General features: G+C 40.4%; 2 protein-coding genes across 7 annotated transcripts; both read right to left on the reverse strand.

The window, feature by feature from the left end:
- Positions 1-646: 646 nt before the first annotated feature.
- On the reverse strand, positions 647-7,636 carry LOC127610856 (transcription factor 7-like 1-C). Of its 5 annotated transcripts, none has more exons than XM_052081329.1 (8): positions 7,500-7,636; positions 5,955-6,291; positions 4,533-4,598; positions 4,118-4,182; positions 3,355-3,402; positions 1,448-1,604; positions 1,156-1,263; positions 647-1,057 (listed from the first exon to the last, which is right to left on the reverse strand). In XM_052081329.1, exons 2-8 carry the CDS (start codon positions 6,267-6,269, stop codon positions 1,016-1,018), a joined length of 801 nt encoding a protein of 266 aa, XP_051937289.1. In that variant the 5' UTR covers positions 6,270-6,291; positions 7,500-7,636; the 3' UTR covers positions 647-1,015. The 5 variants fall into 5 exon arrangements, with proteins under 5 accessions (XP_051937289.1, XP_051937290.1, XP_051937288.1 ...); XM_052081330.1 differs by lacking the exon at positions 7,500-7,636 and adding an exon at positions 7,072-7,169 and having other exon boundaries at positions 4,118-4,179; XM_052081328.1 differs by lacking the exon at positions 7,500-7,636 and adding an exon at positions 7,072-7,169.
- A 994-nt stretch (positions 7,637-8,630) lies between these two features.
- On the reverse strand, positions 8,631-16,095 carry agpat4 (1-acylglycerol-3-phosphate O-acyltransferase 4 (lysophosphatidic acid acyltransferase, delta)). Of its 2 annotated transcripts, none has more exons than XM_052081327.1 (9): positions 15,851-16,095; positions 14,568-14,749; positions 14,316-14,485; positions 13,046-13,207; positions 12,812-12,965; positions 12,604-12,706; positions 12,432-12,507; positions 11,169-11,367; positions 8,631-9,342 (listed from the first exon to the last, which is right to left on the reverse strand). In XM_052081327.1, the coding sequence occupies exons 2-9, from the start codon at positions 14,743-14,745 to the stop codon at positions 9,251-9,253; spliced, it is 1,134 nt and encodes a 377-aa protein (XP_051937287.1). In that variant the 5' UTR covers positions 14,746-14,749; positions 15,851-16,095; the 3' UTR covers positions 8,631-9,250. The 2 variants fall into 2 exon arrangements, with proteins under 2 accessions (XP_051937287.1, XP_051937286.1); XM_052081326.1 differs by having other exon boundaries at positions 14,568-14,772.
- Between the last annotated feature and the right edge of the window lie 106 nt (positions 16,096-16,201).

The following is a 16,201-nucleotide window of genomic DNA, read 5'->3' on the forward strand; positions in this document are numbered from 1 at the left end:
TTCACCTAAAAATGGATGCATGGCTTAGGGAGCCCAGGATGAGGAGCGTAAATGAAGAGCGCCGATGTGTATGTGGAACTGGAGTTGTGGTTTGGAATTGAAGCGGATTTACATGGAACAGGAGATTTGAGCCAATCTCTTTTTCGTCAGTTGATGCTACAGCTTATTCGTTTGCGTTCAAAACTTGGGTTTGGAGCATACGTGCGCATTTTCAGCATGACATTCCTGAACCACTGGTGAAAGGACACTCTTGATCCTCTCCTTTATAACTGCTTCCAACAACAAAAGCGTGTGCATAAAAGTGGTTACGATTGAATGACTGTCTTATGGGTTGTATTATTTTATTACGTTCTGACTTCAAGATAGTGCTGCGAGAGTGGCTGCCTTGACAGCAGCTCCTATACTTGTTTCTACTTTTTTCTTCTACTTTCTTCCTTTCATAACTATGCTGCTGTAAATTGGTAATTTCTCCATTGTGAGACGAATAAAGGTTTTCTAATTCTTAAAAAAACTGCACATTACATGCATTACATTGTAGTGTCATGTAATGTTGAGGGGGCGCCACAAGCAAACCTGCTAAATTGCAGAAGAAAATAAATGACACATCCAAAAATTAGTAAGATACCGTCTAAAGCAGTCAAGAATATTTTTCATAATCTATACATTTATTTATGGAAATGTGGATGGACATGAAGCTTGATTAAAAGCTTGTCACTTTCTTTGGAAATCATTTGCTCACACGAGTGGCGACAGTACAGAAAACCAGTGATGAAGCATTGTGTTAAAGCTATCATTGCACAAATAACAAAACGTGATTAAAAATGCCCCTCCCCCCATAACAACGAGGTTTACTATCTCCCCATTTGAAATTAGTGAACGTCCTGAGCACTTTCCAGCTCAGTCAAAATCTTATTCAAAAAAAAAAAACTTCAAATGACTTGTGATTAAGTCAAACACTACAACAGTATGTTTCAAGTGACAGTAGGAGCCTCAGCAGTTTGCTTGGAGGTTTTCTTTAGGGAGCCACTCTGCTCCTCTGCTTCCTCCTCTTTCGACCCTGAACACACACACACACACACACACACACATAAGTAACACAATAACACAATTGATTTTGTGCCAGCTGCTGGACATGTCCACGGTGGCTGGACTTACGTAATTGTCTGTGCAGGACCAGTTGGGGTGCAGCTGGGTGTGGAGGCGTTTTTCAGCATCAGCAAGCTGGTAATACTTCTCCTGCTCCTTCTCCGACAGCGATTTCCACTATGATGTCAACACACTTTTTTGTCACTAAACAATACAGTACTCTCAAACCTTCCCAGATGGATGTCAGGCAATTCAACATGGAAGACCTTTACCTTTTGTCGCCTATAGTAAGGTAGATTCTGTGAAACATGACATCCCTGCATACGAGCTTGTCAAGAGTGACAGTGCCGCACAGACTCACCATATGACCCAGGACTTTATTGGCCACAGCGCTGTCGCGGATGTTCAACTGCGCCATAACATTCTCCCTCTGCTCCTTCCGGTAGATCATAAACGCGTTGGGTGGCTTTTTAATGTAGACCTTATCTTCATCCTCCTGGCCTTCACGTTTCCTTTTTCTATTGGGGAAAAAATATACAGTGCCCTCCATAATTATTGGCACCCCTGGTTGAGATGTGTTTTTTAGCTTCCAATTATTTTATTTTTTTTCTAAATAATATGGGACCTTAATGGAAAAAAAGAGAAAAATCCAACCTTCAATACAAGTGCATTTATTCAGTGGGGAAAAAATCCCACATAAAGAAATAATTATTTGACATCAAATCACCTGTTCCACAATTATTGGCACCCTTAACAATTCCCAGGAAATAAATATAATTGAAGCATTTCTGTCATTTCTACAGTAGTTTACAAAGTTTACCAGAGTATGTAGGAACATTTAATTAGTAATTCATCACTTCCTGTCTCCCTGGGGTATAAATATGACGTGACACCGAGGCCATTTCTCTTATCCACTCTTAAACATGGGAAAGACAAAGGAACACAGCATACAAGTGAGGCAGATGTGCGTCGACCTTCACAGGTCAGGCAGAGGCTACAAGAAGATTGCCACTCAACTGCAGCTGCCCATATCCACTGTGAGAGGAATAATTAAGAAGTTCAAAACAACTGGAACAGTGGTAAACAAGCCTGGACGAGGAGCCAAGTTTATTTTGCCACCACGCACAGTGAGGAGGATGGTAAGAGAAATCAAAAGATCTCCAAAGCTCACTGTTACAGAATTACAACAAATGGTAGCATCCTGGGGTCACAAAGTCTCCAAATCAACCATCAGGCGCTGTCTACACGCCAACAAGCTGTTTGGGAGGCATGCACGGAGAAAACCTTTCCTCACTCACAATCATAAACGCAAGCGTCTGGAGTTCGCCAAGCGGTATTGGGGCTTCAACTGGGACCGTGTGCTTTGGTCAGATGAGACCAAGATTGAGCTTTTTGGCAACAAACACTCTAAGTGGGTCTGGCGTACCACGAAAGATGCGCATGCTGAAAAGCACCTCATACCCACTGTGAAGTATGGGGGTGGGTCAGTGATGCTGTGGGGCTGTTTCGCTTCCAAAGGCCCTGGGAACCTTGTTAGGGTGCATGGCATCATGAATGCTTTGAAATACCAGGACATTTTAAATCAAAATCTGTTGCCCTCTGCCCGAAAGCTGAAGCTGGGTCGTCACTGGGTCTTTCAGCAAGACAATGACCCTAAACATATGGCCAAATCTACACAGAAATGGTTCACCAGACACAAAATCAAGCTCCTCCCATGGCCATCTCAGTCCCCTGACCTCAACCCCATTGAGAACCTGTGGGGTGAGCTGAAGAGGAGAGTACAGAGGAGAGGACCCAGGTCTCTGGATGATTTAGAGAGATTCTGCAAAGAGGAATGGCTGAAGATCCCTCTTTCTGTCTTTTCCCATCTTGTGAAACATTATAGGAGAAGATTAGGTGCTGTTTTGTTGGCAAAAGGGGGTTGTACAAAATATTAACACCAGGGGTGCTAATAATTGTGACACACATTATTTGATGTCAAATAATTATTTCTTTATGTGGGATTTTTTCCCCACTGAATAAATGCACTTGTATTGAAGGTTGGATTTTTCTCTTTTTTTCCATTAAGGTCCCATATTATTTAGAAAAAAAATAAAATAATTGGAAGCTAAAAAACACATCTCAACCAGGGGTGCCAATACTTATGGAGGGCACTGTATATATAGATATATATTTAACAAATTATATTCACACTTCAAATGTGGATGTAAACGTACACAATGTGACAAAACTATAAGGGATTTGTGCTTTTTTTTTCTTTTAACATACTTGATGGACGGGACTTTTCTTGAGGGGGGGCTAGGACCCATAAGGCTCCTTTATCAAGAGAGAAACAAAGCAAAGACAGCGTGTTGATGAAGTCCTGTGTGTGTGTGTCTGTGTCTGTGTGTGTGTGTGTGTACACACACACATATATATATATATATATATATATATATATATATGTGTGTGTGTATGTATATGTATATGTCTGTGTGTACACACACATATATATATATATAGTTATGAAAATAAAATAACTGCTGATATCGTATCATAAATAATAAACCTCCAATATACATTTTCCATGAAAAGAGGCATTTTCTGCCCCATTCCAATAAACTAATCATAAACAATGAGAACAATGTTTTTGTTTTTTTTTTTTTTTTAATGTTGGGAAAATATAACTGCAAATTGTGTCGAGCCGTGAGTATTTGGTCATCCGCTATAGTAGAAGAAACATGTTTACTGTATACCCCCCATGCCTCCCAACACACAAATACATAAGGATTAAATTAAAATGAAAAATATTCAAGGGACCATTCAGTTTGGCCGCAAATTCCCCTTTCCTGATTTATAATAAAAGAGTTTTAGGTTGGTTTGTATTTGTTTGGCTTGCATTAAACTGCTGAGAGTTTCCATAGTGCTAATCCTCATTCAAGTCAAGTGGACACCCTGGATTGGTTCCCAGCCAATAGCAGCTAAATTAGGTTTTCCACACAATATCCCAATTTATTGAGTTCCACCTCTATACGTGAGTGATCTTACTTACGGCATTTCAGCAGGAGGCAACTTTGCACCCTCCGGCAGTATCATCATGGCTTCTTCATGGAACTGCTGGACACACACACACAAAACGGCACATGCACATGAGCTGCAATGATGCTACATGTCCATTGGGTAGCAGTGCACACATTCGACATAAACTACCATATATGTCACACTTTCGGAACACTGCTTCTTAAATTCAGTTGTGCTGATTGATTGATGCTTACGGAATTTAAGTGTTGTCGCCTGATTGAGAACAAAACTCAAATTATAATCTGTCCCTCATGCTCTCGGGTTGACTTTTCCCACAGAAAATCCTGCTGAAGCATGTCTAGACTCTATCATATTTTATAGCGTTTCAACTTGTTTGTGTGCGAGTGTGTCAATGTGCGCACGCATGCGCCATGCATGGTTCTTACCGGAGGAGTAGGAGCATGCGGGTGATTGACAGGCCACTCGTAGGGTGGGTGCTGATAGTTCATATACTGTAGACAGTGGAGATGTAAACCTTACATTTAAAAACATACTGTGATAGACTTGAACAGTCATAGTTGTATATGTTGTGCATCTTAAAAGAATGAATTTATTCCCCAAGCAAAACCTAGTAACCCTAATTTGGTTGCTGTCACCGTTTTTTGTTCTTTGTCAATAGGTTTGCACGCAGCCCAGGAGGGAATTTGGCCCGCTCCGACCTTTTTACAAAAACTCACAACATTAGACTGACAAAGCTACTCCACAATCTAAATGTTTCCTTTTCTTTGTTAACATGGCAAATTGGCAATATGTTTTGGGTCATTGTTACGCTGGCACACCCACCCACAACCAATCTTTGGTGTTCTTGCGGAGGAATAAAGATTTGATCCAAGTTTCCTTGTAACATTTGCTGAAAAACAGAAGCAAAATAAAATGTTTCCACCACCATGCTTGACTGGAGATACTCTTCATCGGACCTGTGCATGTGCCTCACTTGACAAGATGAGACTTGCACGGAGTTCTAGACCAAGGGCAATGATTGGTTATATTTCATGGTGTCTTCCACTTTGCAATGCATAGAGCCAATCGTTGTCACTTTCTTACCAAGGCTATTTTCACAACCCATTGCGCCTTATGCAAGAGTACAATTTTGTCTGTTATCTTTCAACAGCTCTTTAGTCATGCCCATGATAGTAGAATACAGTCAACCGCCACCAGAGGGGTCCGAACCATTTGATGCCCATTGAAATGCATCCATCCATTTTCTCATCCACTTATTCGCACAAGGCTCGCAGGCTTGCTGGAGCCTATGCCAGCTGTCTTCGGGCAGTAGGTTGGGAACACCCTGAATGGCTTGCCAGCCAATCGCAGGGCACACATAGACAAACAACCATTCGCTCACAATCACACCTAGGGACAATTTGGAGTGCCCAATTCAACATACCATGCATGTTTTTGGAATGTGGGAGGAAATCTGAGTACCCGGAGAAAACCCACATTGACACGGGGGGGACATGCAAACTCCACACATGAAGGCCAGCGTCGGAATCGAACCCTGTTCCCTGTGACGCCGCCCTCCATTGAAATGTACTGCAATGTTATGTTCTTTAAAAGTATAAGCTTAATAAGCGAGTGTGTGAGGATCGACTGTACAGTAATTGGAAGGTAAGATATAGGTATACAGTGTACATGACCAGTTCAATCAGGCATATTAGAAATTTGTTGACTTTCAAGAGGTGTGACGCACAACTGCACCATCCAGACTGTAGGAGCCAAGTTTTTTTTTCTCGCTCAATAGAATGTACATTTGCTTGGAATGTCAACTTATTATTTCCTCCACTGGAAGTGATTTAATTACAAATGCTCACCTGCTTGGTGACATCACCAATTGGCCCAATATTAAGATGAGCCGGCTGCATGTAACCCAGATGCAGCGGAGCTCTGTAGTTCATGTTCATCAGATTGTCTCCCCGAATGTAGCAGTCACCCGACCCTGCATAGTGACTTCCTGTAAACATGGGGAGGTTGTCGAGCAGCATGTCTGCGGGGTCGCAGGGTGTGGGATGAGGCGGGGGGCGAGCGTTGCACAGGTAACCCATCTCCTCCAAGGGCTCGTAGAGCGGAGTGAGGAGCTCGTACCATTTCATCTCGCCCACACATGCTTCTTTTGGCATAGGTTCCATTTTAGTGCAAAAAGAGAGATTCCTGAAAGACATGCATTTCATTTGCAAGTTTTACTATGTAGCAGTTAACATTTGAGTGAATGTATGACATTTAAAACTGTGGGGGGGGGGGGCAGGATCGGGGCCATGTTAAGAAGCAATGCTAAAAGGTTTCTCAAATCATTGTAGAGTTAATTTTGGTTTTATGATAGACTATTTAATCTGGACTAAATGAGCAATGAGTTTTACGAAATTTGACATCAATAACAGTCAATGGCAGTGACATTTTTACAAGACGAACACAAGTCACAAAAAAGAATGCCAATTTTGAGGTTGAATCTTAAGACATTCTGCTGTATACAACGATTATACTTAATTGTTCTGTACTAATATGGCAACAAGACTGAAAAACGTCTTTTTCACACACACACACACACACACACCAAATCATTTTGGAAAACAGCTTTTCAATTACTGCTGCTTTCCAGTAGTTTTAATGCAATTAGGGGTGGAAAATACAGTTGTTTTTTTGTTCTTTAATCAGATCCTCTGTTGTACATTTCATTCATTCAATTTTCGTTTCAAAGAAGCATGACTTTATCGTGAGTACCATTAATCTTTAAAAACAATGCCCAATACAGTTCATACTTTGAAATAGGTTACATTATTCCATAAAGTTTTTTGCTATTTGCTTCAACATTCAAATCCTGACAGATGTATGCATTACCGCTATTTTTCTTAAACGTTTTATTGTATGTTTTCAGAAACATCATATCAGGGTTCCATAAATTATTTAATCAAATACCCAAAATTATATAAATACTCACCAAAAGTGAAAAATAAAGTTTTTGGCTAGCAGATGAATACAGCCTACACATGCAGATGACTAATACAGCAGTCACTCACTGCAAAGAACCAACTTGATGGGGAATGGTGTTTATGTCACGTGTTGTCAAAGACCTCTTTGTCACGTTTTCGTGTTGCCATGGATACGATAAGGCCATTCTATGTCGATCACGTCCGCACTTTCTTTGATCAGTTCTTTGTGTTAAAAGTAGCGCACCGTTTCGGAGCAGTAAAGTTGACTTTCGAACCGGTGTAAATATTGCATTTAAAAAAAAGAGAGAAAAAAGACTAGAAAGTGAACTTACGGTAGGGCGCCATTTTACGCCAGCGAGCAATCGCGCGAACATTAGCTGCCAAAGTCCGCGAATGCAACAATATGAAATAAAATTCTCTTTTGGTTTAAACACACGTACCTTTGATGTTCATCCATGGAATTAAATGAGTGAGCATAGGAAAGGTAGAAATGTCCTTAAAAACGAGTAGTTCTTCAAATGTAGTACAATTACAATGTCATTTCTGACTATTACAGCAGCCATCAAAATCAAGGCATACTTATTACAAGAAAAAAATATTGTGCAATAAAGCCATGCACCCGATTCGACGGCGGGAACACCTCGGCGCCCATCTGCTCGAAGGTCCGGGATTTAACTGCTGTTGGCCACTAGACCTCGCCGGTTAAACCCATTACTGTTTATGTTTTATGTTCAATAAACAAACAAACAAGCACATAACACTTCGCTGTTGCTGAAGTTTCTCTTTTTTCTGACACCAAGGACAATATTAGTAAAGTGGACTGGTTGGAAAAACACAAACAGGAAAATTATGACAGAAGGATAAAAAACAAACACACAAAGAAAAACACACATTGTTCAAGTACTATATTGATTTAGAATATGTTCGGATATTAATTTGGTACTTTAAAAGTACAGACACAACAGAGATGCAGGCCATTTTAATTCACAATATAGTAGCATCTCAGCTACAATCAGAGTAAAGCCATTTCAACAACTCTCAACATAAAGGACAACCCAGCTGTGTTTAGCAGGAAAAAATATTTTGTCTTCTTTTCACTGTATTCCCTCAACTACTGTCAGAATGATTAATTTAACAAGAATTAACATGCTTTCATTTATTTATTTTAGATGAGCTCTGCATTTGTATTGTGTATGTGTGTGTGTGTGCGTGTGCGGAGAGAAGGGTTACTTCATACACATGAAAACACAAAGACATATTACACACACACACACGCACGCACGCACACCCACACACAAGGTATCACTATGGAGTTTGAATAGAAAATGTAGGCTAAGAGAGGCTCCAGCACACCCGCAACCCTCATGAGAATAAAGCAGTTCATGATCACAGATGGATGGATACCATACCATTATATTGTAACAATTTACCATTACCATGAAATAAATTACCCGGTAACTGTATTTGTCTAGATGACGGCCTCACATTTCTGGAGTCCAGGGGTTTGAGTCTTTGCTTTCCGTATTATTTTCCAAAATAAAAATAATAAACTGACTGTGGCCATTTTCTGTGAGGATGCCAATTTTATTCACCTTTGCTCATATGATTGGTACATAAGAAAGATTACTGAAAGCCAAAACAGGACCTCATTACAGGAACTGTCATGTACAGTAATTCAAAAAGAAACGTGTGCATTTTAAATTAAGTCCCAGAGATGGAGTGTGCTTGAGCTGGATGATTTTCGCACATACCTCGTTTAAACAATACAATTGAGAAAACAGACACACTGGTAGAAATCAACAGCCGCAGTGCATACAATTTTTGAAATTGTTTTATGTGACTATTCAAACAAAAAAGTGGTCACTTTCATCCTGACTTAATGTTCTCATTGTGCCATTTTTAAACATCTATTTAAATAGTTTCTGAGCTTGCCTTGACTTTAATTTGAAAGTCATATTAGGTTTGCTTGCCCCAAAATGACGACATTTCCGAAGGCAAGCTGAACACCATTGTTCTCGGCACTGTCAACTTCATTCTCTGAAGTACACTGCCTGCATTGTGCTTTCGGGCAGGTCGCCACTTGTTGCAGCAGAAAGCAGCGGTGCAGTCATCAAGCTAGGAAATTAAATCTTCATTTTGCAGCTGCTGTGCGATGACACATCTCCAAGTACTTTTTGGCTTCCTCAGTTGTTGTTTTGATGAGTCGTCTTGCTCCCATAGTTTGAAGATCTGTTAATCTCAGTCTGGCCAATCATCCAACGAACTCCCACTGAAGCTGTGAGATAAACATTTGTTGAACATTTAATGTTTTACTACGAAAGTGTAAAACAAACGCATACTTGTCAATATTGCCAGAGAAATAAAAACAAAAACTTGCATTTTTATCACTGAATCACTGACATTGTCTGTGACAAAGAATTGACAATATACAATATATTTATTCAAGAAATTGAGGAATCTAGCAAGTACAAATGTCACATTTTTTTAAAGTCAGAGTTGAACACATGATTATTGTGAAAACTAGCACATATGCTTCATGACCATTATTACAACTCCATTTCTCTTAGTGTAAACTACAGTGGAACCTTTTAGGTCAAGCACAAACTTTTCCTCTGAAATCAAATTGTTCCCATTGGAAATCAGAAACATCTGTTTCAGGGTCAAAAGATTTAACAAAGGTATTGGTTTTAAGCAATATTTTAACAATTCATTCGGTGGTGTGCAGCCAGTGACAGCAAAGTAATCTCTGCTGGCCGTCAGAAGCACTGATCTACAATTTTAACTTTAATGAAATTGTATAACTTCATTTACTCGCTTAATTTCAAAGTTTGTCTGTCCAGCTCCGAGTAGTATGCATTTTCTTTTTTTTTTTTTTGGCCAGTCAGATTTTAGTTTCCCTGTGTTGCCATGTCAATGGAATGTGCCCAGGCCCTTCCCAATCCAGAGTGCTGGTTCCTATCACAGACTCACTATTGGCAATAGTCAGATTCTTCAATAGCTGTGTTTTTTTTTAAACCAATCAGATGAAGATTCCCTTTAACAAGGCCGCCAAGCAAGATTAGCGTGACATCAGGATTTTTCTGTTCTTTGATTTATCAGATTTAAAAAGAAAAAAAGCACATAGTCATTATTACATGATAGCCACCATGGCTGATGGAGGAGGAAAAATCTTCATGTCGGACATGAATAAAAATTACTTTTCAAGGTGGACAAAACTGGCTCGCTCGTTTCAATCAGGTAAGGAATTATTCAGTAGTTCCAGAGCAGCAGGCATGAGCATAACAGTGATCTTAACTGGCAACAACAAAGAGAGGTGAATTTTATTTATAAAGAATCAACATCTATGGTGAGTAAGATGTACAGTATTTTATTTGAAGCTTTTATGTTTTTGATACCGTGTATGATATATATATATATATATATATATATATATATATATATATATATATATATATATAGGCTCCAAAAAACACCCCCCCAGTGAGGAGAAAGCGGTTTGGAAAATGAATAACTGAATATATACAGAGAGAGAGAGAATTAACTCGTTAATATCATATTGTAGGCTGGAGTTTTTGGAGTTGTGCGGAGGGGATTTATTGATTTTTAAGACGTGTCTGTAGTATTTATGGTGCTGCATCTGAATAGGTTTACTTCACTTTCAATATTTTTCTTCCTGTTCTTTTTCGAAAAACTTGTTCAAATTGACCAAGGTCGGTCAAGTTCAAAAACAGGACACGTAAAGCCAAAGAAACCCCAAACAAATGCCCATTGATCAATCTTGTACAGAGGTGAGGACATGTCGTACTCTGAAGTCTTGGGAAATAGGCTGACATCTCACGTTACTGAATATTTATTATTTAACATTTCCTGAAAATGATGATGCTCGACCATTGTTTGACTTCAGAGGTTCCACTGTATTCAGACGCAAGTAAGCACATAAAACGTGTCCATGCCTCAATCACATCACTGCTTGGCAAGACCATAAAAAGAAATGCAACTTACATTACAAGGTGATAAATCTGTTGCTTTGTGAAACAAACAGGTGCTGTTTAAATACAGGGAGGGTTAGTCCAACCCTTAAAACTTAAAAGTGAAACAAACCTGCAGTGCAGAGCACCACCGTGCACAAGATGGTCGTCACCGATCCCGAAATGATGAGCTGTGCGAAGAGCAGGCCCAGTGGGTATAGGAGCAGGCAGGACCAGAACAACCAGTTGATCAATGACCAGGGGCGGCGTGGAGAGCCGACTATGGGGCCGGGGTACCGCCCCGTCTGCATGTAGCCCTCTTGAAAGCTATCCTTTACATTCATACATACAAATAATAGTCACTAAAAATAAGATTAGTGACATTCAACTCAACCAAGATTCTTAAACATCATAAAAACATCCTATTTTTGACACCTGCCTTGAGTACTGCAAAATATACAAAAATATATATTAAAAAAAAAGTTGTCTGATGAAGGAGGTTCAGCCTCGGCGTGGATCTGTGCTTTTTTTTGTTTTGTCATATCAAAAAAGAATCTCCATTCATTTAGTTGAGATACAGTGAAACTCCTCTACAACGAAATCATGTTTGCAGCAAGAATTTTTTTACAACGGGACTTTTCACTGTAGCAAATTTTATCTCAGACATAAACACGAACACACACAAAAACGTATATGAGTACATTTTATTTGTGTTCCAATAGTGCATAAATATGAGCATACACTTATTTGACACATCATATAACCAGCGTCGAAAGAAAAAAAGGAAAAGAAATTGCGAAATTTACGATCAGCATTTGCTTTCACTTACATTAATTTATTGCAATAACGTCTTTTATTTTGCTTCCTTCATCTGTCATTTTTATTACCTTTATCCTGTCTTTGAGCGTTAAAGCTTTTCTTTTCTTAAGTCCTTAGTATGCAAAGGTCCGTTTTGTAGCCATTTTAGCAATGCAACGTTCGTGCTGCGTCTGAACCGAACAATAACAAATACTTCCTGTACGACTGCGCATGTGTAAATCAGTGTGGTGTTTGCTGTTGCTGTTTCCAAACGAAGCAGTAGAGGTCGCTGTGGCATGCTGAGGTTGGATTAGACTTTTGCGGAAGGCTTGTTTTCGTTGTAGTGAATCTCGTTACGAGGCAATAGCATAGAAAAAGATTTCGCATAACGGAACAGGGGGGGCTTTTCATTGTAGGGGGAGCAGAAAAGTGGGAATGGCTTTCATGCATGAAACATTTTTCACACGAAGGGGGTATTTTCGCCCATGTCGGTTTTGTTGTAGGGGAGTTTCACTGTATGTTTACATTTATGAAACGAAATAATCAAAGAGGGGGAAATAAAGCATTCCTTCTAACCCGAAGACAGGAACCTTCTCACCTTTTCCTGGTAGAGTTTGTGGAGCCAGTCAGCACACTCAGATTCATCTTCTGGGATCACATCCAGCGGGATTCGCCTGCAAATAACCAGGGAAACGGCAGCTCTCAGATACAGACAGGATGACCACGTCCATGAGAAAGCACCATGCGGTCGCAGAAAGCAGTCAGTGTACCTCACGTATAAATCTGCGTGGTATTTCTTTCCGCTAAGGATTCCCAGCAGAGTTGGCATTTCGTTGTTTCTGAAGTTGAGTGTGGAGTCATACACAGCTGCGACTGTGCAGAAAAAGAGACACAAGGGGTTTAAGTGTGCACTCATTTGGAAATGACTGTACGCGGACATACAGGAAGCCATGTGAAGAGATCGTGACAGATTCTCACCGGTTCCTCTAAGGTTTTGAACAGTGACCCAGAAGCCTTTGGTTCTGGGAAGAAGATGATACTTGAGTTTGGGCAAACCTTTGGTCTCTGCTACCTGCATGCTGATCCGGTGCTTCTCTGTTGTGAAGCGAGTTCCTTCACAGTAAAGCAAAAACTAGCACCGGAAAATTATTTATCAATAGTATTATTCCAAGTTAATCACTGATAAAGATCGGGTACAACTTTCCCACATACCCAATAGTTTTCAGGGTAGTCTCTCAGGTTCTGAAGACTTTGAGTTACCGTCTTTCTGTCCTCTTCCCACTTCCTCTTGCAGAAAACTATTTCCTGGAAGTACCACATCCAACCAATGATGGGGACGTAGGCCAACTCTTTTTTGGCAAGAACTTTGGAACTCTGAAAAACATTCAGACCACTTTGTGAAGTGCACCACCCCTGAGGGACACCGGAGGACTTGAACGGAAGGTGTGTCAGCTTGAGAACAAGAAAGAAAAATATCTTTGAATAATTTTACATACTGTAGATATTTAAATGTGATAGTCTTACTTCAGCTACATTCTTTATGCAAAATTGAGTCTTGTGAGAGCATAAAACTCCACACACCAGGATCCAAAAAGGGGATGCAAATGAGTTATTTAAAGATGATGTTGACACAGTAACATGAAAAGCAGCACTGGATTTTTGACCTTAGTCTTTAAGCAATTTAAGTGTACATACGTACATATATTGCATTAACATAAATACATCCTGTACATAAAATGATAACGGATATAGGGGACAAGCACACACTAAACATGAATCAAAAAGATAGTTGCCAAGAAAGTGAGAGCCGAATGATCAATAAATTAATTTATAGCATTTTACTCAAACCCAGGGGTAACCAACATTGTCCCCCAAGGGACCACAGCAATAGTCGGCAGGTTTGTTCTAAACATATTCCACCAGTGATTGGATATTTTGATTTCCTAAGAATGTTGTTGAAGTGACTGTGAAAATCTAAATGCTCACTGGATTTTATAGAAATCAAGGGTTGCATTATATTTATTTGTTTCCCAACTTAAGTTGAAGCTGGTAAATACTGAGAAATTATTGTCTTTGTCGTCCAAAAGATGACTATCATTATTGATAATATCATGATTAAAGTCAAGTCAAGTCAACAGTATTTATAGAGCACTTTCAAACAGCCTTCGCTGGATACAAAGTGCTGTACATGGAGCGATTTAACATGCACAATAACAGTAAGACAAATCGGAAATAAAGGCGGTAGAAAGCACTTATTTGAGTAAGTTTATAATTTCAGAAGTATGGTTGCACTTCACAATCAGTAAGAAGTTGTCAGTTTCAAAAAGAATGACGGCCGCTGCTTGAATCAAAAATTAAAAGTGTGACTCAATTTAGGTCTCACCTGAGGTTTAGGACCCAACCTTAGAATGTGTTTACAGTATTAGGGTATGGTGTGGGGAAGCCCCCTGGATTACTGAAGACAAAATATCAGCAGATTTACCCCAAGAACTCCAAATCTCTCACAGAAGGTCCAACCACACAGGAAGTCTATCTCAAAACTGTGGTTGAGAACCACAATTGCATTTTCCTTTCCGTACAAAGGGTAAGACTTTGGGTCTGTATAGAGGTTGCATTCTGTTCCAGACCACCACTCCAATGCTGCGACCAGCTCTAAGAGAGTATTGACAGTACATTTGAAAGACTGCATGATGAGCCCAAGATTCTTTTTAACTCTTCACCAGTCAGTACTTACGGCTGGAGACGGTGTAGGCAAATCTGCAGTTGAACTTTCGGGCCAGCTGCTTGTTGAGTAGCCACAAAGGTAGAGTGCATAGCTGCAGCAGATTGATGATGAGGCCGCTGACCAGGAACACGTAGCAGATGAACAGGTGGCTCAAGAAGTGGCGTTTCAGTAGCTGGACCAGGCTCATTGCTCTGGAATATTTGAACTGTATCATCTGTAGTTGTGTGAAGTACAGTTAACAGATTGTGTTGCCCTGAGCTGGGACTACATCCATCACGCAACCAGAATTCACACAACGCATTTCTGTCATTGAAATGTGTCAGCTCAATTGATTCTTTTGTTCGGAGGCAGCATAAGCCACCTGTTAGATTTATTTCCGACAGTTGTCAAGACCCTCATGTTGGATTGCATAAATGTCTGAGTCCTTTATATTCATGACTCGATCAACATTCACGCAATGTAGCAACACGACGCCACCCATTCAAGTTGATAAAAAACACCACTTTTATTAAAAACTATAAATATGTTTCTATAAACAGTCCTCACCGAGTACCGATGAACATCCAGGGTATGGACATAGTGAGGGTGACCTCCTACAAGTACCTAGGTGTTCTTCTGAACAACAAACTGGACTGGTTTACAAACACGGACACTTTGATTAGGAAAGGACAGAGCCGACTCTTCCTACTCAGGAAACTGAGGTCTTTTGAGGTTCAGGGGTTACTCCTTAAGACCTTCTATAACTCGGTGGTGGCCTCGGCAATCCATTATGGCATTGTCTGCTGGTCAGGCAGCATCTCAGCCCGGGACAGAAAGAGACGGGAGCGACTGGTCAGGAAGGCCAGTTCTGTCCTGGGCTGCTCCCTTGACACTCTGGAGGAGGTGGGCAACAGAAGGATGCTAACTAAGCTAAAAGCTATGATGGACAGTCCCTCCCACCCCCTCCAGCCCGCCCTGACAGCACTTGGTAGCTCCTTCAGCCAGAAACTGTTACACCCGCACTGCAAGAAGGAGAGATACCGACGCTCGTTCCTACCGACTACTGTCAGGCTGCTGAATAAAAATAACAACAATAATAATAATAATTAAATGATGATGTGAAGAACAATTGTAAATAGCACTGCGATGTATCCATTTTGTATTTATATTGCACTTAATTGAGCGCTGTTTGTTTTTTCTTCTTTCTACCCACATTCTTGCTGCTGGAGGCTGTAAATTTCCCCAGTGTGGGACAAATAAAGGATCTCTTATCTTATTATATTATATTTATAGGAAAAAAAGTTCTTACTTACCCACGTCAGCCAGAAAAGTAAACTTGTACCTTGCTCCGTGACCCAGGAAGGCTGACTACCAACTTCTCCAAGCTAAAATAAGGGTGGGGAGGCGACTATGTATTATAGATGCATTGCGCTTGAATATCTTGTTCTTCCGCTCGTTTCAAGTCCGTTTAACGTGTGAGTGTGGCAGTGCAAGCCTCACAGTTCCTCTTCCGACCGCACCCATTTCATGATTTCAGAGACACGCCTGGATCACGGAAAGCTCAGAAACGACCGAGTGGGTGGGTGGCGTGTCCTCGATGGTACAAGCGTCCGCCTCCAAGGATCGTTTGTGCAGTCCAGCTCAAGGTTCGCGGACACGGTCAC

Source organism: Hippocampus zosterae, chromosome 11 (genome assembly GCF_025434085.1).
Source record: "Hippocampus zosterae strain Florida chromosome 11, ASM2543408v3, whole genome shotgun sequence".
NCBI classification, from domain to species: domain Eukaryota; kingdom Metazoa; phylum Chordata; class Actinopteri; order Syngnathiformes; family Syngnathidae; genus Hippocampus; species Hippocampus zosterae.